Genomic DNA, 26,591 nt, shown 5'->3' with positions numbered 1-26,591 from the left:
ACCAAGGGAACATTTCATGCAAAGATAGGCTCAATAAAGGACAGAAATGTTATGGACCTAACAGAAGCAGAAGATATTAAGAAGTGGCAAGAATACACAGAAGAACTCTACAAAAAAGATCTTCACAACCAAGATAATCATGATGGTTGTGATCACTCACCTGGAGCCAGACATTCTGGAATGTGAACTCAAGTGAGCCAAAGCTAGTGGAAGTGAAGTCAAGTGAGTCAAAGCTAGTGGAATGTGAAGTCAAGTGAGCCAAAGCTAGTGGAAGTGATGGAATTCTGGTTGAGCTATTTCAAATCCTGAAAGATGGTGCTGTGAAAGTGCTGCACTCAATATGCCAGCAAATTTGGAATGCTGAGCAGTGGCCACAGGACTGGAAAAGGTCAGTTTTCATTCCAATCCTAAAGAAAGGCAATGCCAGAGAATGCTCAAACTACCACACAATTGCACTCATCTCACACGCTAGTAAAGTAATGCTCAAAATTCTCCAAGCCAGGCTTCAGCAATACGTGAACCGTGAACTTCCAGATGTTCAAGCTGGTTTTAGAAAAGGCAGAGGAACTAGAGATCAAATTGCCAACATCCGCCGGATCATCGAAAAAGCAAGAGAGCATTTATTTAGTTATAGATAAATAAATGCCAGGCATGTAATGTACAACACAATGACTGCAGCCAACACTGTTGTATATGAAAGCTGTCAACAGAGTCAATCCTAAGAGTTCTCAACACAAGGATTTTTTTTTCTTTTTATTAAATACACTGTATCTCTATGAGATGTTAGATGTTAACTAAACCTATCATTTTACAATATATGTAAAACAGACCATCACGCTGTACACCTTAAACCGAGACACTGACATATGTCAATTATTTCTCAATTAAACTAGAAAAAAATAAATTCCAACTCAAAAAGAAAAATACCTCACTATAGTGCCTGGCACATAGGTGATAAAGTTTAGTAATTATTGTTACCACTCTTGATCTTCAGACAAAAAGACATTAAAATTTTCTTTTTCCAGAATGTAGCCCTCCACCCAGCCCAGGCATGAGTGGGGTCCCCATCGGGTGAGGGTGGGCAGGGTGGCTCATGGATAAGAGAGGGTGCATGGCTTATTGTGGTTTCCCAGATTCACCCTATTCAAAGAGTTGGTTCTTTAAAAAGCCTCTCTTCTGGAGGTTCTGATTCAATAGCTGTGGTTGGGGCCCAGAAACCTGTTTTTCACAAGGATCCCAGAGGATTCTGGTAAACAGCCAAGCTTCAGAAACCCTGAGCTGCGACCACCCCACCCAACCCCATCCCTCCTGCACCCCTCCAGCCTGTGGCTGGCTGTAAACACAGATGCCCTTCATTGTGGGGGCGGACAGGGAGGGGGAAAACCCTCTCCTGGAAAAGGGGGTGGGACACGAATGGTTGGAAGGGCTCAGAGACCTGGGACAGGGTCGGTTCAGGTGCAGCAAAAGGGACATGGCCTCCAGCTGGGCACGTGCCAGGACCCAGCCTCTCGTATCTCCCAGCGCCACCCCTGCCTGGCCACCTTCCAGGTCACAACCTCAATCCTCTCCACTTAAGATATTCCCAGCTTATCACTGAGACAGACAGGGAATCATTTCTGCCGCTCAGGACAGTGACATGCAAGCCACCCCCGCTGCAGCGTGGCAGCCGCACCCCGGCCGGACCCCTTTCTCCCGGGAACGGCTTTCGTATTAAGTGACAGAAGCAGACGGGCCAGCAGTTTGCACGTAAACGTGACCTTCTCCCCAGCCTGGAGTCTCTCCTGCTCCTTTCTCCTTCAGACACTTTTCTCCATTCTGCTCTGCCTGCCAGCCACATGCTCTCTGTTTGCAGAATGTTAAGATACATTTCTGGAGAAGGAAATAGCAACCCACCCCAGTGTTCTTGCCTGGACCATCCCATGGACAGAGCAGCCTGGCAGGCTACAGTCCACGGGGTCACAAAGAGTCGGATGTGACTCGGCAACTAAACAGCAACAGCAATGTACAGTTACATGCTCTTGCTCCGGAAATGCTCATCCGTCTTCCTCATCTGTCTCACCAAACAGGCTTGAGACTGTGAGGGCAGAGGCTTTCCTTCCACCTGCTCTGTCTCTGTCCTCAGGTGATTCTGGCCAGCCCTGCACGTGTGCCAGGCTCCTGGTCAGCTAGAGGCTGTACTGACCATTCTGCTTGAAGCGAGGGAGTCAGAGAATCTCTGTGGGGCTAGAACACTCGCCCTGCTTAATTTAAAGTTCCCAAACCTGCCTGGAGGGACGCGATGAGGAGGGACCACTTCCTACATGCCGACTCCCAAGCCTCACTTGCAGCCATAAGACCACTGTTGTGAGGGCACCAGCGCCTGGCAGCAAGGCAGTACTTAGGAACCAGAACTCTGGAGCATGTTTGTAACGAGAATACCCAGCTGTATCGGCCAGTGGTGGGGAGCAGGGGTTAAGGTCATGTGGGTTAAGGTCACAGAGCCCCTAAACTGCATAGAATATTCTGGGAAAGACAATGGCCATAAACATCGGTGCCTTAGTTTTCCAGAGGCTTGTGGACATGAGGGGAATAGACTTAGGCTAGTCTATTTAGGCTAGCCTGATAGACTTAGGCTAGTCTATTCTAGCCTCTGAGCACTGAGGCTCAGAGCTGTCTGCTGGCCAGGGGAGCAGGGGCGCCAGCCTAGCAGGCCCCAGACCCGAGAGAGAAAAGTCGCTGAGTTGGGGAGGAGGGCTGGCTGGGGAGCAGACAGAGCCTTGGTTGCGGGGAGCGGAGGCTGTGATGGAGAGCAGGTTGTATCACCTGTCATGGGCCAGGAGCTGATCTGGGAATGCATGGTAGAGGAGGTCTGGAGGGGCTGACGGGGCAGAGCCTCTGGCCAGAAGGGAGAACCCTCTTCTCCTTCTCCTCGTGTCCCTAGGGGCGCCCAGTCGCCTCAGTCAATGGTGGGGTGGCTCTCTGCACGAGATGCTGGTGTGACGGGGCCCCCATGGCCCATCCCATCACAGTAAAGCACAGCTATGTCTCTGGCCCAGGGCTGCCCTTCAGGCCTCCTCACCTCCTCAGCAGCAAACCACCTCCTGGCACCTGCCACCCAGGTCAGCATCTCACCTGCCCTTTCCCCCTGCCCCTTCCAGCTGCCACCCTGAAGAACCACAAAAGTATCACAGCTGGTGCTCTTAAGACAGAAATAAATCATAGCACACCAAAAACATCTGATCCACTGACGTTAAAGGAAGGACAGAGGACAATAGGGAAGAATGAATGAACAAGTGAGCGAGCTAATCAGGGATTCAGGTAAGACCATCACCGAGGGAGCAGGTGTTCATGGCCCCGACGTCTCCCCATGGATTTTTCCATAACATAAGGTCTGAGGCTCCCGACCTTCCATGGCCAGACCATGCATCACACTGGTACGTGTCAGGAGAACAGACTGTGATTCCCAGACGTGTGGGGGGAGGTGGGCGAATTGGGAGAGGGGGTCAAAAGGGAGAAACCTCCAGTTATAAAATGGAGTCCTGGGGATGTGGTGCCCAAGGACCAAATCAGCAGGGATCAAACCCTGGTTCCCTCAGACTCACCAGAGCCTGGAGGGATGCTGAGGTTGAACCTGGCATTTGCTGGGCCAGGAGGTGCCAGATAGGATTCCATACCATGGCAGTCAGGGTCTGGGATGGCCTGGGCCTGGGGTGGAAACTGCTGGTTTAGTTCCTCCTGTTCCCCTTCCTGCACTTCATCTGGGGGCCGAGACTCTAGAGTCAAACCCACCTGGATAACAAACTCAAAGGCTGGGTCTTTCCTGTTTGCTTCAGAGGCTTCGGTCACGCAGGGGCCAGACCCTCATGGGCCTGCAGCCTGGTCACATTGGCAGGGCAGCCTGCCTTGACCATGGGACTGGGGAGGTGCTCCCTGAGCCTCTCAGAGTCCCTTGGCCAGCCCTGTGGTCGTGTTGGGGTGAGGCAGGGAGTGGAGCGTCATCCTCACCTGTCTCCTTAATCCCAGAAAACCAGCACCTTCCTCGCTGATGGCCGGCTTGTGGGCCCCCAGCCTGGGAAGTGGGTGGATGTCAAAGTTACCTTTATAATAGGGGCCCACAACAAGCACAGAACCTCCCTGGGTCCCTGGGAAGAGTCAGGGCTGGGAGATGGCAGGGGGAGGGCGATCTGTGGCTCACGGCCAGACTGACAGGGACACCGAGAAGCTCAGAGACTGGAGGGTTTGTGCTTTGGGCTGTGGGGCCCCTGTGGTCAGGATTCACCAGTGGGGCTGTCTATGCTAAGTCAGCTTGGTCTCACTTCTCAGGGCCTGGGAAGGGAGTTGCAGGAGCAAGGAAAGGATTTAGGGCTTCAAAAGGAAAATGGCAATGGCCAGAGGGACACTGGTGCACTTAAAGACCAATTGTTTAAAAAATGAGATGCAATTAGTAAATTGGAATCGCATCCAGATCTAATCAAACCAAAGCTCCTCCTCCTGCCCACAGAGCAAATGTCAGGCTGACAAACAGCAGACAAACTAGACAGTAAAACCATGCAACACTTAGAACCCCACAGAGCCCCGAAGCCGGAGAAAGGACCTCACACCTCCCTGGTCATTCACTCAAAGATAATGCAGGTGGAAAGACAACCCTCAGAATGGGAGAAAATAACAGCAAATGAAACAACTGACAAAGGATTAATTTCCAAAATATATAAGCAGCTCACACAACTCATGCCAGAAAACCAAACTAATCAAAAAGTGGGCAAAAGACCTAAACGGGCATTTCTCCAAAGAAGACGCACAGACGACTGATAAATACAAGAAAAGATGCGCAACGTTGCCGTTAGTAGAGGATGCAAATCAAAGCTACAGTGAGATGTCAGAATGCTGCTGCTGCTAAGTCACTTCAGTCCTGTCCAACTCTGTGCGACCCCATAGACGGCAGCCCACCAGGCTCCCCCGTCCCTGGGAGTCTCCAGGCAAGAACACTGGAGTGGTTTGCCATTTCCTTCTCCAATGCATGAAAGTGAAAAGTGAAAGTGAAGTCGCTCAGTCCTGTCCGACTCTGTGCGACCCCATGGACTGCCGCCTACCAGGCTCCTCTGTCCATGGGATTTTCCAGGCAACAGTACTGGAGTGGGGTGCCATTGCCTTCTCTGAGATATCAGAATGGCCATCACCAAAAAAATCTACAGACGATAATGCTGGAGAGGGTGTGGAGAAAAGGGAGCCCTCTTGCACTGTCTGTGGGAATGTAAACTGATATGGCCACTATGGAAGACAGTATGGAGATTCCTTAAAAAAAGCTATTCCTTAAGAATAAAACTACCACACGACCCAGCAATCCCACTGCTAGGTGTATACCCTGAGGAAATCAAAATTAAAAAAGACACATGCACCCTAATGTTCATTGCAGGTCACGGACGCAACCTAGATGCCCATCAACAGATGAATGGATAAAGAAGCTGTGGTACATATACACACAGTGGAGTATAAGCCATAAAAAGGAACACTTTTGAATCAGTTCTAATGGGGTGGTTGAACCTAGAGCCTGTTATACAGAGTGAAGTAGATCAGAAAGAGAGAGACAAATACTGTGTATTAACACGTATATACGGAATCTAGCAAATGGCACTGATGAACGTCGGTGCAGGGCAGCAGCAGGGACGCAGACACAGAGAACAGGCTTGTGGACACAGCGGGGGACGGAGCGGGTGGGCTGGATGGAGAGAGTAGCATGGAAACGTCTGCGTTACCGTATGGAAAATTAGATGGCCAACGGGAATTTGCTGTATGACTCAGGGAACACAAACGGGGCTCTGTAACAACCTAGAGGGGTGGGATGGGGTGGGAGGTGGGAGGGAGGTTCAAGAGGGAGGGGACATATGTATACCTGTAGCTGATTCATGGTGATGTATGGCAGAAACCAATACAATATTGTAAAGTAATCATCCTTCAATTAAAAATAAATAAGTTTTTAAAAAGGAAGAAGAAGGAAAAAATCAATTTAAAAACTTGGCTGGATTCATGTTAGGTCTTCATCATTACGAGTGTTCTCAGTTGAGAGCCGTCAGAAACACCATCTTAATGGGGTTGGGGCTACAGTCTAGAGAAGTGAATGCCAAGAAAAGACTACGATTTCCAGTTATACACGAAGGTTCATAATTTTAGACGAGAAAGAGGACAAAAGATGGCTGCAGAAAATCAGGCCAGAGTGTCTCAAAGTGAGGTTATCAGAGTCATGGCTCAGAACACCCTGGGGGTTTCTGGTTAAAATCTCTAGGTTTGGGAAGATCCTTAATGAGCTCCTTTGAGGAGGACAACTTGGTTTGAGAATCACAATCACTGGTCCAGAAAACACTGTTAAAAATAGCATCTCTGAGAGATTTTCAAAGAAGAGGGCGAAACAGACTTGTTTGAGGCAGAGCCAGGCTGACCCGTCTCAGGGGACCACCAGGCACACTCCCAGACCTTATTTTAGGCACATTCTGGGCTCTGGAACATATTAGGGATGAGGTTCAGAAGCGGGCATGGGATTCCCCCACAGCTAGTCTCTCTGGCGTCTTCCAGAAGCCCCCAGAGGGTTTGGAGACTGGAAAACAGGAAGACAATGACCTTTTCCAAAGGAACTTCTAATTAGATGATGAAATTGTTCTGTTCACAGACTTTCTGGGGATCTGAAAATTCTTGTGGAGTGGCTTTGGGAAGCTCGAGGATAAAGACAGACTTAAAATGGTTTCTTGGCAGTAGTTTTAGATTAGAAATAGGTAAATTGTTGATAAAAATAGAATGAATATTAAGATACTATGACAATACCTGGGAGCAAGAATTCTTTTCTATAGGAATTAAAAAAACAAACAAACAGAGACAAAGCCCCAGGCAGGTGGAGTTTTGAGAATTATTTAAAAGGCACCTGAAATGCCACATTAAAAATAGCTTTGGGCAAACCCCAGGAGGAGCAAGCAGAGTCAGTCAAAAATCCTTTAAGTCCTGTCTCTGGAGATGGACAAGAGAGTTTAGAAAGTAGAGAAATTGGAATCCTTACACATGGAAAAACTAAGATCATGGCATCTGGTCCCATCACTTCATGGCAAATAGATGGGGGAAAAGTACAAACGGGGACAGACTTCATTTTCTTGGGCTCCAAAATCACTGCGGAGGGCGACTGCAGCCTCGAAATTAAAAGACGCTTGCTCCTTGGAAGAAAGCTTCCAAGGAGGGGAGGGGTGGGCGGCACGCACCTTGTGATCTTAAATATCCGCAGGAGGCGCACGCAACGCAGCACGGAGATGCCCAACGGCGACATGATCTTGGTCTCCACCAGGATGGTCTCCAGGATGCCCCCACACACGATGAAGCAGTCGAAGCGGTTGAAGAGTGACACAAAGTAGGCCTGCAGGCCCAGGCTGTACATCTTGAGCAGCATCTCCGCCGTGAACAGGGCCAGCAGCGCCTTGTTGGCCGTGTCTGCAGGGGCCGCACGGGGCAGGGCAGAGAAGGTGAGGGTGGGGGTCCCTGCAGGGACACCCCGTGCTGGGTCCCGTACACGGCCCTCCCTCTGTGACTCGTCTGGTTACAACCTCGGCACACATCCAGTGACACCCCCCCGCCCCCTGAGTCCCCCCACCCCACAGCGGCTCTCCAGGCAGCCCAGCTGCTGTCACGTCCATTTTCCAGACACAAGAAGTGAGGTTCGAGGGGCTGCAATCTGTCTGCTCAGACCCACCAGCCAAGAGTGGGAGCTGGGGGGGTCCTTGTCTGCCTTTGTCACTGGGAGGAGATGGGCCCTCCTAGTTCCGAGAGACTCCCTGGGGTCCAGGCTGGGTCTGCCTGACTCTTGGGTTGGTACCCCAGTGAGGGGTGGTGGGACTGACAGCAGTGGAGGACAGGTCCCTGGGCTCAGGCCACCCTCGTCCTCTCCCTGGCTTTGTGCTCACTGCCCCTCACAGGTGAGGGCCGGCACACCTGGAAGCCAGGCTGTGGCAATCCACAGGCAGCGACGGGTGGGCAGTTAAGGATAGGACAGAGCTAAACAAGCCACTGTTCCTGACGTGGTCTCCTGGACCCAGTGGTGACCGCCGGGACAGGCGGACTGCATTGCTGGCCTGGTGGGTCCCGTCTATGTACAGTGAGTTGGTGTTGCTTTACTGGCTGGTGAGCTGCCAGGCCATGGTGTGGCCGGGGTGACCAATGCCCCCTCGTCCCTGGCCCTGCTCCCCTTGTCCACCCCCAGGAGAGACCCCATCAGCCTGAGTAACAGGAGGGCTGGTGGCCTCTCACCTTGGACTTCCGTGAGCCAGTGGGGCTGGTTGTAGTGCTCGGAGGCGATGGTGAGTGTGTTGAGGAAAACCAGGAAGATGACCAGCCAGTAGAAGATGCTGGACTTCACGGCCGCGCGGCACTTCCTCCTGCAGAACCGATTCCACCGGCGCCAGTAGCGGCTGGAAGGGGAAGAGGAGGGGGACGGGAGAGGGCTGCTGTGAGTTCAGGTCCTGCGCTGGACACCTCCTTCCCCTGAGCTGGCCCAGCCTCACCAGGGCCGAGGGATCAGCATCCCACCGCAGTCACCAGCTCATGGCTGGCAATGTGGCCTCAGTGGGAGTTGGGTCGGGGAAGGGTGTCCTGCTCCTTTGGGACCATGGCCCCCTTGTCTGTGACCCCATGCAGGGTCAGCCTTGTGTGAGGGTCTGGCCTGATGCTGAAGGGAGGTATCTGAGTCTTTAAACAACTCTGCAGAGCAGGCATTGTCCTGCTTTTCAGAAGAACACTAAGGGTCCTTGAGTTTGGGTTCCTGGACTGACACCGGCTGGGGTCAGTCAGTGGTGTTACCCACCCTCCACTCCCCAGCCCAGGCGCCCCACCCTCACCTAGCCGCCTTGTCTATGGGGGTGGGAAGAGTCAGCAACAGAGCTTCTTGCCTTAATGGAGGGTTCTGTTCAGGACAATGGGCAGAACCCCCCATATCTAACACGAGTTCACGGCACGCATGAGCCCTGAAAGCCAATCCATGGGTGGCGGGACGCTCGCTCCCATGGCCTCTGGTTACAGACTTCCATCAAACCTGGCTGTGCATAGAATCCCATGGGGAAACTTAATAACAAAACCCCACCAGTATCTAGGTTCCAACTCCAAACCAGTTAAATCTGATTGTCTGGGAGTTATTTTTAAATACCCCCCAGATACTGTTGGGCTTCCTAGGTGGTGGTAGTGGTAAAGAATCCTCCTACCTATGCAGAAGATGCAAGAGGCTTGGGTTCAATCTCTAGGTTGGGAAGATCCCCTGGAGGAGGAAATGGCAACTCACTCCAGTATTCTTGCCTGGGAAATCCCATGGACAGAGGAACCCAGCGGGTTACAGTTTGTGGGGCCGCAGAGTCGGACACGACTGAAGTGACACAGCATCCACAAATACCATTGCTGTTTGTTAAGATTCCGGGTGGTTCTCTCATGTAACCACAGATGACAACCATGGAGCCAGAAGATCCCAAGGAAACACTTGCATTTTATAACTTTGGTGGATGGGTTTATAGCTTGTCCCCAATTTCATCCTCAATACTGAGAAAATATGCAGCTATATTTGGTAATTCTGTTGGCCAAACATTTAACAAATGCCCACACTGTGCGAGGAGGGAAGGGAAGGGAGCGCAGGGGAGACTGTGGGGCTTTGCCTCGAGAGGGGATCTGGGTCTAGAAACCAAACAGCCAATGAAACAGCCATGCGGTCAAGGGTCAGCTCAGGGATGGGATGCTTAGCCGGCTGCTGGGCCGGAGATGAGGAAGGCTACAGCTTCACTCATGCAGAGAGGACAATGAGCTGACGGATTTTGCAGGCAGGTTAGCAGGCCTTTGGCCCTGGCCCCGAATGCAGGGGAGAGAGAAAGGGTGGGAGGCGTAGAGCCAGTCGCCAGCATGGGCCCCCTGCAGAGGAATGCCTGGAGGCACCTGCAGGTCGTGTCTGTAGGCACACCCACTGGCGGCTGAGGACGGATCCCCTACTTGTGGACAGAAGTGGGGCACTGGACACCTGCACTCATATCTGCACAATGTCCTAGGTCTCCAGGTCCCTAGACTCTGCTGTTAGGACACTCCACCCACCCCAGATGGCCTTCAGGAGAGCTTGACTTTGTATTTCTACTCTGTTATTTTTGTGGCTACGGTCCGTGGGAAATCCTGCTGCCACGCCTCTGCTGGAATCTGTTCTGAGACTAGGAAGGGGGTATATCTAAGGAGGCCTGGCTGCCCGGGAGCTGCAGGAGAACCTGGCTTGTGGCCTGCGGAGCAGAGAGGGAAGGAAGGGTTCTGACCTGACCCCGCCCTCCATCACCTCGGGGGCAGGGACACCACCTCCAGGGAGCACCAAGCCTTGGCAGGGATGATGGCTGCCCCTGGGGGAGGGTCACCACATGGAGAAAAAATGCCCGGAGGTCAGAAAAATGATGGTTCCCAAGTGCGCTGTGGGCCTTCCATTCCCCTAGACGGACTGTCAGGGAAGAGTGGGGGTGGAGTGAAGGGGGACAAGGCAACAGGGTGGTCTCTACTGGGGGGTGTGGCCTCTGAGTGCTGGACTGCAGTGCTGAGGTGCCTGCTCTGGCCAGGGCAAGACTCCGCTTGTCTCCTGTGACTGAGGTGGGTAATATTGTAGACAAAGTTGGGAGACATTTTTTTCCCCAGAAAAACAATTTCAGGACACTAATCTTAAGTAGTGTCAAGGTGGCTCAGTGGTAAAGAAACTGCCTGCCAATGCAAGAGACATGGGAGATATGAGTTCGACCCCTGGGTTGGAAGATCCCCTGAAGAGGGAAATGGCAGTATTTCCCAGTATTCTTGCCTGGGAAATCCCATGGACAGAGGACCCTTGGCGGGCTGCAGTCCACGGGGTCACAGAGAGTTGGACATGACTGAGTACGCATGCATGAACAACACACAAACTGACCCTTGCCACGGGCACTTGCCATCTACCTCTGCAAAGATTAAATCATGTGCTGCTGCTGCAGCTGCTGACCTTCAGCACCCCTGCAAAGAGTTCTCTGTGGAGAGCAGAAATGAGGCCCTCTGTGCTCTGGAAAAAGCTGGCAGGACTGGTCGTGAGAGAGTTAGATATTTTCAGGAGATGTTTTCATGAGCCCACGTCTTACATCTCCTTATAGCTAGAAAAACACTAAAATCCTTCATGGTGATGTCTGCTCCTTGTGACTAGCAGTGACCTACAGACGACTAGCAGAAACCTTCAAAAAATGTGTGCTTGATTGTATGAACTCCCCCTTCACCAAAATCACGTATATCCTGACCTTCCCCCTGCCTCTTTGGAGCAGTTTCTCAGAGCTAGCTGAGATGCTGTCTCCCAGGCTATAGTCCTCACTTTGCCCCAAATAAAACAACTCTCACTTTGTGCATTTTAAAAGTGGGCAATAGTTAACATTATAGTTGCAAAGAATGTGTTTTGAATAGAGACAATCTCATTTACAGAAATCAGCCATAACTGATTCAGAGGCTAATAGAATTGTGGCCACTTTCTTCTGGGGTTTGGAGGAACTAACTCCACCTCTGTCTCATGCTGATGAAAGCTTGACTAAGTTCTGTTCCCAAGTCTGGGACTGGTGGACACAGGTGCCACGTGCTGGGGGCCTGTCCTGGGGGTCTGGAGATGCTCGAGCGGATCCCTGGTAGCCACTGTGACTGACGGTCAGGGTGGTGGCCGTGGAATTGTGTGCTCGCGTGACAGCCACTCAGGAGAGCCACGTGGGCTTGGGCTGGGGTGGGGGTGGAGTAATTACTACCCAGAGAAAGTATTTAAAGATAATTACACACCTCCCACTCTTCAAAATATAGCTTTGCTTGACAACTGGTTTCCTGGCAACGCTTCCTACTGTATAATAAACGTAATAGTTTATTAGAATGTGTAAGTTTATTTGTGTGTTTACATGTGCATGGAGAATATAGAGATTAAATGATAAAGCAAGGAGGCGGAATTCACCTGTTATTCACATTCCCTCCGCTCCCTGGCAAAGTCATTTCCTCTACAGGTGGAACTTTCTGGATGCAGACCCAGAGGGCATGGTGGGCTTGGATGTATCCTCTCTCACGTCTTCTCACCGTGTATCAGTAGTCCCACCAGACAACTCTGCTTGACATGGCTGTCCCCCCACCAAGCCTCTTTTTTGGGTCCCAGCCTTGCTTCAGGGCTTGATGGGGGGCCCACCTTCCCCATGATGCACTTTTCTAGGTGTCCCAGCCTTGGAGCTCTAGACACACTTACTGTCTATGTTAGTCACTTGGCTACACACTCAAGAGGCATTTGTTAAGCATCTATCCCAGTCGGGTACTACACATTCAGCAGTTAACACACAGACAGGAAGCTCAGGTGGTTGACAGACCCCAAGGGAGCTGGGTGCCAGGCGGGCTTAGTAGGTGCCTCGGGGGAAGGCCTCCCAGCCTGTCGTGGGCAGCCAGCCAGGCTCCACAGAGGACACGATGCCCCTTTCCTTTAAGTCAGTATGTTTTCAACGTGTGGTTCCTGCCTCTCCAGCGAGATGGAGATCACAAGGTCCTGAGATTGAGGGGCAGAGTCCTGCCCTTTGTGATGGATCCGTAGCTCCCTGCCCCCAACGCCCCCACAGCAGGAACACTGGCCGGGCAGGCAGGTGGGGCAGCAGAGACAAGCTGTGCGCAGACTTGCTCTCTGCCCGTGTGGACAAGGCTTAAGACCCCAGGGCTGGGGTCAGGAGGACAGTGGGTGGTGCTCCTGGAAGAATCTGCCCAGCACAGAATTCTGGACAAGCATCTAGACAGGAGACACCAAATGGCGGACACCTGGGACTCTTTCCAGAGAAAAGAGTGGAGAACAAGCAACCCAGAAAATGCCTACATTTAATTATTTTATACAAAAGTAACCTAAAAACGGGCTATTAGGATGGGCAAATTTGGGCATGTACCTTGTTGCTGAGGGGATGGCAGAGGTAAGGGAGAACTTGGGGGCACATTTCTCTGAAGATGGGACAGGTTTCCAAACATCAGACCCTGAGGGGTTCGCCTCAGACCCACAAGGGGTTCACCTCAAACCTGGAGGGGTTCACCTCAGACCCCTGAGGGGTTCACCACAGACCCCCAAGGGGTTCACCTCAGACCCCCAAGGGGTTTGCCTCAGACCCCAAGGGGTTCGCCTCAGACCCCCAAGGGGTTTGCCTCAGACCCCCCAAGGGGTTCGCCTCAGACCCACAAGGGGTTCACCTTAAACCTGGAGGGGTTCACCCCAGACCCTTGAGGGGTTCACCTCAGACCCTGAAGGATTCACCTCAGACCCTTGAGGGGTTCACCTCAGACCCCTGAGGGGTTCACCTCAGACCCTGAAGGGTTCGCCTCAGACCCCCAAGGGGTTTGCCTCAGACCCCCCAAGGGGTTCGCCTCAGACCCACAAGGGGTTCACCTCAAACCTGGAGGGGTTCACCTCAGACCCCTGAGGAGTTCACCTCAGACCCCTGAGGGGTTCACCTCAGACCCTAAGGGGTTCACCTCAAACCTGGAGGGGTTCACCTCAGACCCCTGAGGAGTTCACCTCAGACCCCCGTGTCTCCCAGATCCAACCCCAGCACATTGCCTGGCTAACCCCTTCAAACTGAGAAGACCTCAGAACATTTTATTCCGTAACTGCTGAAGTCCTATTCTGAGCCCCAAATGTCACAAAATTCCTTATTATAACTAATTCCTCAAAGTAGAGACTCGGCTTACCAAGAAAATACTCTAATATTGCCCAAATATTGTAAGTCCATTAATTTGCCAGAATTTCCCTAAGACTTGTGCTCTAATATTTCTTTTAAAAATCCTGTGATTTTTGTATCCTTGTCTTGCAAATAGGCCATTTGTAGGTCAGATTCTACAATGTGTCATTGTTAAACTGAGAAAATGATCAAGAATGTTTTTTTTTTTTTAAACTCAAATTTTAGATTCTCTACTGGGGTAAAACAGGCTTTTCCCTATTTCCGGGGTTACTTCTGAGTGGCGGAAATTCGCTCCCCTTCTTTGCCTTTGTTACCGTGTTTCTCCTGCATCTCCTGCTCCACCTCAGTCGCCACCGTCAGATAGACGGAGGCTGTGAGGATGGAGTTTTCCCGCGTCTGCTCCACAGAGGCTGGTCAGGGTGGACCTTGGTGATTCGGTGGCATCTTCAGGCCACTGCCAGCTTTGCTATTCCCTCCACAGAGCCAGCATCAGACTGTAAGACGTGGATGAGGTAGCTGCCACCTGACCCTGTAGGGTCACAATGTCTGGTGTGGGAGCCACTGGCCGTGTGTGGCTACTGTGCACGTGGCCAGTCCAAACTGGACGTGCAGGCAGTGTAAAGGGCACACTGGACTTTGAAGATTTAGTAGAAAAATTAATATAAATTAATATATCATTAAAGTAATACTTTAAGTAATAATTTAATTACATCTTGAAATGATGTTTTAGATGCATTGGCTTAAATAAAAATATATTGTGATTAATTTTACCTGCTCTTTTTCACTTTTCAACGTGGCTGCTAGAGAGTTTTAGAAATGGCGAAAGTGGCTGGTATTGTGTTTCTGCTCAGTATCTGTGCCACGGACCCCTCACCTGACCCCAGACACAGCCAAGAAGAAACAGTTTTGGAACCCTAGGCAGGACCTCATCACAGGGTGCTGCCCGGGTCCCAGGCATGGGTCCTGATGCACCCACGCATGAGCCACTTGGCCACGCGTGAGCTACGCGGCCCTGTGCCCCTTGGCCACGATACCCTCTTTTGAACACGGATTTCCTGATGGTGTCAACCTACTGCGAATAAGCCTTTGGGGATGGACACAAAGCCTTCTCTCTGTATTTCTGCTGCATCTTGAGTCGTAGCTGCTGGGGGAGGAGCCCTTCCTAGAGGGGCATCCAGGACAAGCAGGTGAGCCTTGTCTCAAAGCCAGGCAGAGTCTAGGGTTGTGGGGCCTCTGTGTTCCCTCTTCTTCAGGAGCATGGCCTACACCCTTGAGCACTGGACACAGAACACCCTGACTCCTGGGCCATCTCCCTGCGTGGAGGCTTTGGAACTGTCAGAACACAAAGTGCTTTCTGAGCTTTGATTGTGAAACAGAACTTCGTTTTGAGTCTGTGTCAAGCCTAATGCTGTTCTGGGGCAAGACAACCCATCCATCCCTCCCCAAGAGATACCTGCCGCCCCTCAAGGGCAGGACAGCCCATCTGTCCCTCCCCAAAAGGTACCACTGCCCCTCCAGATGCTGGAGAAGCAGTGAGATTTGAGTATTATGGAGAGAAACGATTTGCTACATTCTCAAGCTCTCTCCTGTGACAGGACCTGGGCCTGGGAGACTTGAAAGTGAAAGTGAAATTGCTCAGTTGTGTCCAACTCTTTTCGACCCCATGGACTGTAGCCCACCAGGCTCCTCCATCCATGGAATTTTCCAGGCAAGAGTACTGGGATGGGTTGCCATTTCCTTCTCCAGGGGATCTTCCTGGCCCAGGGATCAAACCCGGGTCTCCCACATTGCAGGCAGATGCTTTACCGTCTGAGCCACCAGGGATCTATTTTAGGGAGACTTGACTTCAGGTTTTTTATTGTAAAGGAGGTTTCAGCTTGAGAGGAAGTGGAAAGAGACAAAGCCTGTGTTTTCCAGCCCCAGTGGAACAGGGAGCAGAAGGTGGAAGAGGAGAGGGTCCCTCACCAGTGACCCAGAGCCAAGTATTAGAAACTCCGGGATAGTCGTAGGGAGGCCGGGACCCTGGGGCCGGAGAGCCTCTCCTGGCTGGGGCATGGGGTCTGTGGGCGCCTGGGGGCACCAGCCTTCAGCCTAGAGCTCAACCCAGGCAGGTGCAGGTGGTGATGGGTGGCAGGAGCGTGGGCTAGTGCCTGGTTCCTGCGGCCCATCCATGGGTTCAAAGAGCCTGGGGGCCAGAGAACATAGTCCTCACTGAGCCCCTGTGTACTTCCAGGATCTTGAAATCCTAACCCCGCTTGTCCACCCAGGAGAGGAGCTGGGCAGAGGGAAGAAGAGGGACTAAACATTCAGCCTCAGGGACTCGGGTTGCTCTGCTTGGCTGGACTAAAATCTAACGCTGTTTCTGCTCTTGCTGGGATTCCGCAGGTGGCTCAGATGGTAAAGAATCCACCTGCAATGCAGGAGACTCGGGTTCGATCCTTGGGTTGGGAAGGTCCCCTGGAGGAGTGCATGGCAACCCACTCCAGTATTCTTGCCTGGAGAATCCCACGGACAGAGGAGCCTGGCGGGCTACAGTCCATGGGGTCACACAGATTCGGACACGACTGAAGTGACTTAACACGCACGCATGCATGTGCCTGCTACGTGGTAGGTGAGGCTGGGAGAGATTAGATCGATTACAAAACATAATCGACGTTTTCTGGCTAGTGCAAGCTTTGTGAGAGTAAATTCCCATGCCCATCCTCATGTCCGACACAACCAGGGGACGGCCTGCCGCCAGTCAGCGCTCAGCTTGGCTCCATGCAAACCACACTCTGGAAGCCCATGGAGCGTATTGGGGTTGCAGGAGCCCACATGGTAAGGGCGGTGACAGAGGTCTGAACGGAGTGATGCAGGAAGGGAGGGGAGTCTATAGAAGGTGTCGAGATGTGGTGACAGCCGAGTTTCTTAACAGGAGCCCAGGTTCTGCAGGGGGCCGGGACACCATGATTTGGGTGGAAGAAGGGCTCCATGCAGAAGCCTCGACGTGTAAGGGACAAGATGGGGGACACAGGCAGTGGGGCTGGAGGGGCGGATGGGGCGAGGACGGCCCTGTGGAAGTCTCTGAGACAGCGCTGATGGAACTCGCATGCCCTCATCTTACCAAGTCCTGTGCTGCTGCTGCTGCTAAGTCGCTTCAGTCGTGTCCGACTCTGTGCGACCCCATAGACGGCAGCCTATTAGGCTCCCCCGTCCCTGGGATTCTCCAGGCAAGAACACTGGAGTGGGTTGCCATTTCCTTCTCCAGTGCATGAAAGTGAAAAGTGAAAGTGAAGTCGCTCAGTCGTGTCTGACTCTTAGCGACCCCATGGACTGCTGCCTACCAGGCTCGTCCATCCATGGGATTTTCCAGGCAACAGTACTGGAGTGGGGTGCCATTGCCTTCTCCGACCAAGTCCTGTAAACATGGCCAAAAGCGGCAGAGAGCTGCGTGTGGCACTTATCTCAACTGGACTTCATCTTACAAGGGAGGGAGGCACAGCCTCTCACAACCTCCCGGGCTGGTGCTGCCACGAACACTAAGTCACCAGACCCCGAGCCCCACCTCAGTTGCCCCCTTGCTCGGTCCCCACCTGGGGCAGACCCCGGGGCCCAGCAGGAGAGAAGCGTCCCACTCACCTGAACTTCGACTTGGAGATCCGGTGGCTGAAAGGGAAAGAGGAGACGTTAGCACATGACACATGTTTGCTTCGATTCTCAGACGTTCCCAGGTGACCACATGGGCACTGGAAGGAGCAGCTTCAGGGAGAGAGCTCTGCAGTCAGCACCTCCTGGTGCTTGAGGGTTTGAAGCCGAGACACAGGGCTAGCCCAGCCCGCAAACCTACGAATTGAGCGTCTTCTAAGTGGAGATATGGTCCCCAGAGCTCAGCGTTGTGTCCTCAGACCATCAGCTGGGCTGGCCACATGTTGGGGCCTCTCTCTGGGGACCGTGGTGGAGGACAGGAGCCCCTGCTGCAGATACGGCCTTTGGCAGCTGGACGTCAGGTGGAAACGGGCTGGCTGAGACCCAGCGCCCTGAGAACAGAAGCCTGAGGGCTGAGCCTAGGCCTGAAGAAACGGGTGGACTCCCGAGCACAACCCCTGATGCTGATGGTGGTGTGAGGCCCTGAAGACCTGGGCCCTTGTGGGCAGTAGCACGGCGGCTGTGCAGGTGGCTGACTCGAGGATCACTGTGGTGTGGGGGTGGGTCAGGAACCTTCCAGGAGGCCCTGAGGCCCGTGGGAGGGTGGCTGGGGCAGAGAGCATGCAGGCAGTTGAGACTGGTCGGTCGAAGGCTGAGTGTCAGGATGGCCCAGGTGTCTGGGGAGTAAGTGCTGCTCGGGTCACGGGTTGGAGAACACAGACGGCCCTCCCAGTTCAGCACAAAGCGAGCTCTGCTGTGAAGCAAGAAAACAACCCCTCTTGTTATGTTTCATTAAAAAAAAAAACTAAACCAGAAGATGTGACAGGTGGCAGAGCCATTGTGCATGAGATAATTATATCTCCCGGGCCCGAGAACCTGAGCCAAGAGCCTTTACTGCTCCAAACTGCCAGCTAATAACTGATCCCACTGAAGATGCTGGCCGGGGCACAGGGTCTAGTCACACGGCCCAAGGGTGGGTTTGGACCCCTGTTTAACGGGGAAGCAAAAGTCGTCAAGCTGCACTGGGCAGTGGTCAGTCAGGTGTCCCTCCTCCGGCCTGGCCTGGCTTGCTGTGCAGCTGACCCCTCACTGACAGCATGTACTGGAGTGGGTGGCCGTCAGCCTGGCCGTTCTGCCAAAGTGCCCGGAGATCCCAGGGGTCCTCTTGGGGGCCGTACAGTGCAGACCACACCCTCTCCCTCTAAGGCCTCCTCTCAGGCCGATGGATCATAAGCTAAAGAGAGTTCTTAAAGGGCCCTGTCGGGGACAGCTGAGGTCAGAGTGTCCACATCTTCCAGGGCGGTGACTCTGGGACTTGGGCAAGAGTGGACCAGGGCTCCTGTTGGAGGCGAGTCCCCAGGTAAGTGAGGCCACTGGTTGTGGCTCCTTCCTGGGAGTTCGGGAACGTACTGAGGAGGACGACATGGATGGGACTTTCTCTCCCCCAGGGTCCCATGTCAGGACCTGACTAGATGCCACACTGAAGCCTGACTGCTGCTCTTGGGTTGTGAGCATCGTTCCACAGGCTCGCTGGGTCCGTAGCTCTCGCTCCCTTTAAGCACTGAATTACTTGAGCCCCTCAGGTAAGAAGGGGGTCCTTGAGGGCAGGTGTATGGAGACAAAGGAGAGCCCGGCTCCTGGGGAGCCAAAGATCTCACGCTCCCCATGCAGGAGAGTCAGCGTGCTTCATGGAGCCAGAGGGATCTGGTCTCTGCTGTTCTCAAGCCCTGGGCAGTGACCACTGGCTCTGGATTTGGACAACTGGTTATCTTGCTGGTAGGCAGGCGGGTGGGGCACCTGTGGGCACTGTGCCTGCCCCTCACCCTGTTCTCTGGCCGTGTGGCCGGTACTGCCTTCTCATGGGCTTCAAGCCCTCAATCCCAGCGAGTCTGCAGATACTGGAGGCCCCAGAGCTCCAGACCCTGCTGGGGACCACCTGTTCAGATGGCGTCAGGCTCCCTTGGTCTCTGCTCTGCGAGGTTGATTCCCATACCGTGTTTTACGTGGACTCCTGAAGAACGGCAGGTGGAGAACAGAGGACTCGCACCTAAGACCACACGCAGCCCACTGAGTGGGCCTGAAGCCCAGCTGCCTCCTCTGTCCAGGCCTCCAGGACACACCTCCTTGGGGGCCGAAAGCAAGAGACACGCTCAGAACTCCCTCTGCTTCCTTCGGTTACTCAGTTTGTGTTTGTTGTTCTTGGTCAAATATTTGAACTTCTTGGGAGCACCTTCCACAGTTAGACTCTCGCCGTATTCAAGTCTGGAGCCCTGGACGCCTGCCCGCTGCTGTGTTTGGAACTGTCCTTGCCCGAATCCTCCCAATTTGCCTTATCATCAGTCGGAAGGGCTGCAGGTCTTTCCTGGGTGACACTTGTCGCAGTTGACCTCCTCGACTCCACGAACGGCTGGTTCAGCCAGAGGGGCTGGGCCCAGAACCCCTCCTCACAGAGCCTCACCTCAAAGACTGGGGCTGGACTGGCTTCTCTGCATTTCTGGCCAGAGGCCCCTTACCTCTGCTCTTCCCCGGAGCCTGACCAACCCCCGCTGGGTCTTTCCCATTACCTAGCCCCAACCCAGGTCCCAGGTGCTCTGGTGCAGGAGAAGACTCATGAGAGTCCCTTGGCCAGCAAGGAGATCCAACCAGTCAATGCTAAAGGAAATCAGTCCTGAATATTCATTGGAAGGACTGACGCTGAAGCTGAAGCTCCAATACTTTGGCTACCTGATGTGAAGAGATGACTCATTGGAAAAGGCCCTGATGCTGGGAAAGATTGAAGGCAGGAGGAGAAGGGGACAACAGAGGATGAGATGGTTGGATGGCATCACTGACTCAATGGAGATGAGTTAGAGCAAGCTCTGGGAGATGGTGATGGACAGGGAAGCCTGGTGTGCTGCAGTCCATGGGGTTGAAAAGAGTCAGACACAACTGAGCGACTGCACAACAACCCCCCAGGCCAACCCCACAGCCGCCGGGCCCCATGTCACGTCCATGTCACCCTCAGCATGACACAGACTCTGGGCATGCTCAGCCAACCTCATGCTGGCCACTCTACTGTCTGTTCTCCGAGGGTCCCACTGCATAGACCCCACTCGAGGCTGACCCCACACTTTTGGCATCAGCCTCCCTGTGGCCTCCACTCAGCCCTGAGGTCTTGGCCTTCTCTTGGGGCCTCTCCAGCCTTTACCTCCTGTGCCGTCCGACATCCCTGAGTTCACGTCTGGCCTCTACTCGGCCCCGAGGTCTTGGCCTCATCCTGGGACCTCTCCCTGAGCTTACGTCTGGCTGCCGCTTGGCCCTGAGATCTTGGCCTCCTCTTGGGGCCTCTCCTGCCTTTACCTCCTGTGCCGTCCAGCACCCCTGAGCTCATGCCTGTGGCGAGGTGCACATCATTCTTGGTGTCAGAGTTGGAAGCTTCTTTCTGATTCTTCCTTCTTGCAGATCTGTGGGTGTTGGGACTGCAGGGACCTTGCACGCCACCTGGGCTGGGGCCTGCAATTTAACACAGTGCAGTCTGCTTCTCTCACGGCCACTCTCCCACGGAAGCTGCCTTCCGAACGCTTATGCCAAATCACAGTGACGCCCAGCGTCACTTCCACACCAGGCTGTGAGTTCCAGGGCGGGTGGTGTCACCATGGTCTCAGGCTCTGTGTCCCCGTGGCCAGGCACCGAGCGGGCGTGCTGCCCAGATGGGGTACAAACGAAGAACGCAGGCTGGACATCCCTCCTCCAGTGGCCTCCGGGCCTGTGCTGTCTGGTCTCCTGGCACCTCTCCATCTGTTTCATTTACTTGCTCTTTTACTTCTAAAAAAAGTGTCTAAACACTTCCCCGCCTCAGCCCCGGCCTTCCGCCCCGGTGAACAGCCTTGGTGTCAGTGCCACATAAGTGCATCCTTCATTTCTAAACCGAGGCCTCTAGCCTGTGCCCCAGAGGGGAACCCTGGCTCCCACACCTTGCAGCCCCGCTGGTGACTTCAGTGTCCATATCTTTTCTGTCTTCAGACTCAACAGATGGCTCCCTCCTCTCATCCCCTCTCCTACCTGTCTGCCCCCTCCCCACAAAACATCACCTTGCACTCGCTTTCTGTCTGCCCCATCCCCTTGGAACCATCTTCAGCCAGGCCTCTCATGACACAGAAATCCTCATCCTGCTACTCAGGCTGTTTATTCTCAGCTTCAGAAATGCTGGCCTCTCCCTGCTCATCTCACTTGGCTTCAGCCCCCGGGGTTAACGCCGTGTCCCCACCAGGAGTGCTGATGGTCTTCTCCCATGGCTGTCTGAAGCCACTGGGGAAGGATGGCAGTTTATGAAGGACACACTATAATCCTAGTGCTGGGGCCAGGCACTTTATCTGTACACAGTAGGAGCACAAACACGGGTGTTTATGGGAACCGCCGTTCATTCCTGCCAAGTCCTGGAGGCTTGCATGTCACGTCCTGAAGATGCTAGCCCCTCTGTGGGGACAGGCTTGTGGGCGCCAGCGCTCTGGTCTCCCCCGGCCTGTCACCTGGGCCCAGAGCCAGAGGGCAGAGTCCTCGTCACCTTCCCTCCGTCCCTTTGCAGACCTGCCATTCACCTTCTCAACCATGGCGGGCCAGGCCCATGTCCACAATCCTGAGAGCTTGTTTGTATGGTTCTAACAGGAGGGAAGAGGGGAGGGTTCACCCTGCTGCTTTGAACGTAATTAGCCCCGTATTTTAACAACAGTTTGACAATAACTGCTTCCCCACATCGCTGGGACTCAGCAGCACAGATTCCCTGGTGCTGCTGTCGGGGGGAGTGATGGCAAGGCCTGTGTACCCTGGAAACCGTCTGTTCCTGCTCCCTACTTGCTCAAAGGCTGGCCCGGCTCAGATGAGAGGCACCCACAAGGGGACCGCCTCGCGAGGGCTGGGGTCACCCAGATACGAAGGCATTTCAGGGTCACAGGTCAACGAGGACACCGTTTCCACGATGGAGTGACTCAGACACTCAGCTGATGTGGGGTTGGTCCTTCTCCAAGCCCTCCGTCTGCTGTTCCTTTTGGTTTCCGGGGTGAGTCTTACATCCCTGGGAACAGGGGCAAGCAGCTCCCACTTCCAAAAGTGCAGCCTGGCAGACGCAGGAGGCACCACCCTCAGGGTCAGCCTGACCCCCAAGGGAACCCAGCTTACAGTTTGTGGACTCTGCTTTTTGAGACTCTGAGAATGGAACCCAGCAGAGTGCTTATTTTTAGCAGTTAAGCCATTTTCCTTTCATTTCTTGCTGGGGAACATCTCCTAGGGCCTGTTGGTGTCCATTTTTAGGACGGAGCTTAGAGGTGATGGTGACCATCCGTGTGTGCCGTCCCTCCACACACCTGGCCCAGCCCCAGACCCAAGTCTGCTCAGGAAGCCGGGCGCTGGGGCTCGTGTTCGGGGACGTGGCCACTTGCCTGGCTGGCACCAGTGAACTTTCATAGCTGAGTCTGCATGACAGACAACTGTGCTCCCTTCCCTGGGTGGATAACTCAGAGCTGTAAGTAAGACCACCTCTCCCAGAGTATTTCTTGCCAGTCTGCCCATCTCCTGGGTCACATTTACCAGAAATGAAAGGGTGCTTAGCAGGACCCAGGGACCCTCACAAAGCTGATCTGGAGAAATGGGGTGCGGGGCTGGGAAGAAACAGACTTCAAGGCCCCCTCAACACATGTACGCCCCCACTCCCAAAGAGACACACACTCTGTTTCCCTGATGGGATGGAAAGGGGCTCAAAATCCAAAGTCAAACTCCTGGGAAGTGCAGAGCAGCCCCTGGCCAGGGCCATGCTCACTCCCTCCCGGGACCACGGGCCCCACTCCCGAGACTACTCACGCCAGCCTGGCCCCGCAGCTCTCTCCCTCGATGTCCCCTCCAGCCACGTTTTCGGTGTTGACAGACTCGGTCTCACTGGTGGGCATGCTCACTGCAGAGTAATGGAGAGAAGGAGAAAGGGGTTAGTCTGCAGCCTGGTCGGGAGGGGAGCCCTGGCAGTGCCTGGCAGGCCTGCGGTCCTGACTGACACACCTGGTGCCTGTCTATGGTGGCCTTGCCGCCTGGGACACCCTAAGTGGGACGGTGGGAGGAGACCCCTGAGGATGCCCCGCTCAGTCCCTCCTCTACCATCAACTCCATGCCCTTCGACAAGCTGCTTCTACTTTCCCTTTTGCATCTATTCCTCCATATAAAAAGAGCTTTCACGACAGTATTTTATTTTTCTTATTTCTTTCCAGCCCCCTATTCTAAGGGGCTTTGACCCCATATTTAGGGTCCAGCCTGTCCGTGGAAAGGGTGTCTTTGCCAAGGGTGTGGCTCCTCAATGGATCAGAGGAGGATCTGCCCCTCGGCCTGAGTCCTGGTCACTGGCTTGATTCCATCCAGGACGGAGCCTGAAACAGAGCTCGAGGGGAGCAGCCGCGTCCAGTGCCACATTCAGGACTCAGGTCAGCCCTGCATACATGGAAACGAGAAGCCTCCATGTTGGAACCAGCAAACTAAGGTGAGAAGTGGCTTGAAGACACACGCAGGGATACCACCTCCCCACAATATTTCAGTGGGCCAGCCTGGGACACAGTCCCTCCGCCTCCACGATGGCCGACCCGCCCAGTCTGTCTCCAGCCTCCCCTGAGGTGGTGGCGCTGGATTTCCAGGGCGACTGGAATCTTCTAGCTTGGAGGCCAGGTCAGCGGCTTAGAAGAAGAGACTTCTTTTATTGTTGTTGTTCAGTCGCTCAGTCGTGTCCAGCTCTTTGTGTCCCCGTGGACTGCAACATACCAGGCTTCCCTGTCCTTCACTGTCCCTAGGAGTTTGCTCAAACTCATGTCTGTTGAGTCAGTGATGCCATCCAACGATCTCATCCTCTTTCTTCTGTTACTATTTTTTATTCCAAATAAAAGTGTATCCCCAAAGAATTCTTCTCCTTCTTTTCCAGCTTCTCTGACCCTTCTAACACGCCACACACAATGTCCTTATCTTTCCCATCCTTGTTATCTAGCATGGCCGCCACATCCTTGGTCCTGGCTCAGCTCTGCTTGCAGCGCGGCACCCTCATCCAGGGCGGGTCAGGAGCCCCAGTGGCCACAGAACCCGCGCTGGTGGGGGTGCGGCATCTGGGGACGTGGAACAGGGACCAGTACCCAGGGGTCTGCCGCCAGAACGCAGCATGCCATCCGTATAAGTCTCCTGGTTGGGTGGGGGATGTTGCTGGATGTGGCTTTTCCTTGGTTTCTTTCCTTTTGAATGAAGTCAAGGGGAGGTGAGAGAGACTCACTTCCAGAATGTGAAGACACAACTGGGAAGCCCGCGACTCCGTAAGCCTGACCGTCCTGTACCCACCCTTGAGTCCTTTTCCACAAACTCGGGTGTAAACAAGTCCAGACGTCATTGCAAGGGAGTCGCCCAGTCTTCTCGTCACAGGACAGGGAAGTGAGGCCCAGGGGAGGGCCAGGTGCTGGCTCACACAGTGGCTGAGGGCTTGGGCTGGAGCACAGGGGTCTCGGCCCCCGTGCTGTGCTCAGTTTGATGGCCCCCGGGCTACACACCAGACGAGATGGGATTCCGATGGCCAGGCAGGCTCTGGGCATCACAGGGTGTAGGTGCAGTCACCTGGTGGTGCTGGATCTCACTGTCTACAGCTGCACTGACAGTGGCTTTAACCTTGGCCGGCGATCTTCAAAGGAAAGGCCCTCTCAGGGGTCAGCTGCCGCGGTTGTCACGTTCACTGATGTCACAGGCTGGAAGGGACAGTGAGGTGGTGGATTTGGGCGGGACAGGCCACCCTCCCTTTGCACACACATGCACACACACACACACACCCCCCAGGAGAAGCAGGCTCCTGCCCTGCCCTGTGGGCACCAGCACGTGTTTACTCGCATGTGGTGTGGGGGACGTCACCATGGGTTTCTGGGGGTGATTAGACCAAGCAACCAAGAAACTCTCCTTCCTTCTGATCAAGCAGACACGCCAGATGCCTCCTTTCACAGATAAGACATCAGAGTCAAAAACCAGGAATAAGACATGGGCAGAGCTCAGGTTAGCCGTGGGGAAAGAAAGAAATGGGACTCGGCGTCCATGCGGGACATCGGCCTCACTTCCAAAAATAAAACTGAAGAAACGGTAAAAAGTAATAAAGCAAAACATGTAAGAACACTTAACAAAACAGGACCCAAACCCCAGATCACGTGAACTAACAACACAGGACCACGGATCCTGGGGAGAAGGAAGTGTCGTCTGCACCAGCAGATGGGGGTGACTTTGAGGAGAGGGCTTCCCAGGCAGGCCCACCTCATTTCTGCTTGTTAGTGGGAATCCGGAAGACTAGATCATGAGGAAAACTGGATCAGGATTCTTTTCAACATATGTAAAGGAGTCCGTCCCAAATAGACTTATTTTCACAATACAAAGCTTAAAACAACTTTTATGGACCTGGAGGACATTAGGCTTGGTGAAATAAGTCAGAGAAAGACAAATACTATACGTTAGCACTTATACATGGGATTTAAAAAATAAATGATTGGATATAACAAGGAGATCAAACCAGTCAGTCCTAAAGGAAATCAGTTCTGAATGATCATTGGAAGGACTGATGCTGAAGCTGAAGCTCTAGCTTCAGCTAGAAGCTAGAAGCTTTGGCCACCTGATGCGAAGAACTGACTCACTGGAAAAGACTCTGATGCTGGGAAAGATTGAAGGCAGGAAGAGAAGGGGATGACAGAGGATGAGATGGTTAGATGGCATCACCGACTCGATGGACATGAGTTTGAGCAAGCTCCAGGAGTTGGTGATGAACAGGGAAGCCTGGCATGCTGCAGTCCTCGGGGTCACAAAGGGTCAGATATGACTGAGCGACTGAACTGAACTGAACAAGGGCAAGGGAGTAAGGGACTTCCCAGGTGATAGTGGTAACGAACCTGCCTCCAATGTAGGGAATGTAAGAGACGGGGGTTTGATCCCTGGGTTGGGGAGATCCCTTGGAGGAAGGCGTGGCAACCCACTCCAGTATTCTTGTCTGGAGAATCCCATGGACGAGGAGTCTGGTGGGCTACAGTCCATTGGGTCACACAGAGTTGGACATGACTGAAGTGACTCAGCACGTACGCATGGACTCTTTTTTCAGGTCCTAATGGTACTGGTTGTGCGATTACAGCAGGCATTTGGCGTCTTTGGGGGTTTCAGGGCTGCTCCCCTGGGCTGGTGTCTTGGGGTTTGTCCTTCAGCTGCTCCTCTGCCCAGGGCCCGGGAGGCTGACCTTTGCAGACAGCCAGAAGGACAGTGCCAGCA

General features: G+C 53.6%; 1 protein-coding gene across 15 annotated transcripts in view; it reads right to left on the bottom strand.

The window, feature by feature from the left end:
• The window catches only part of CACNA1C (calcium voltage-gated channel subunit alpha1 C), a 459,914-nt gene that overhangs the window by 65,274 nt on the left and 368,049 nt on the right, over positions 1-26,591 (bottom strand). For all 15 annotated transcript variants that reach the window (XM_061418379.1, XM_061418380.1, XM_061418378.1 and 12 more), the window contains exons 10-13: positions 23,148-23,238; positions 17,310-17,336; positions 8,257-8,417; positions 7,218-7,443 (exon numbers count right to left, since the gene is read on the bottom strand). In XM_061418379.1, coding sequence (XP_061274363.1) covers positions 7,218-7,443; positions 8,257-8,417; positions 17,310-17,336; positions 23,148-23,238 — 505 coding nt within the window. The remainder of the gene's footprint in view (positions 1-7,217; positions 7,444-8,256; positions 8,418-17,309; positions 17,337-23,147; positions 23,239-26,591) is intronic.

Source organism: Bos javanicus, chromosome 5, assembly GCF_032452875.1.
Source record: "Bos javanicus breed banteng chromosome 5, ARS-OSU_banteng_1.0, whole genome shotgun sequence".
Taxonomy (NCBI): domain Eukaryota; kingdom Metazoa; phylum Chordata; class Mammalia; order Artiodactyla; family Bovidae; genus Bos; species Bos javanicus.
The sequence above is the reverse complement of the archived record's forward strand: the minus strand, read 5'-3'. Positions and strand labels throughout refer to the sequence as shown.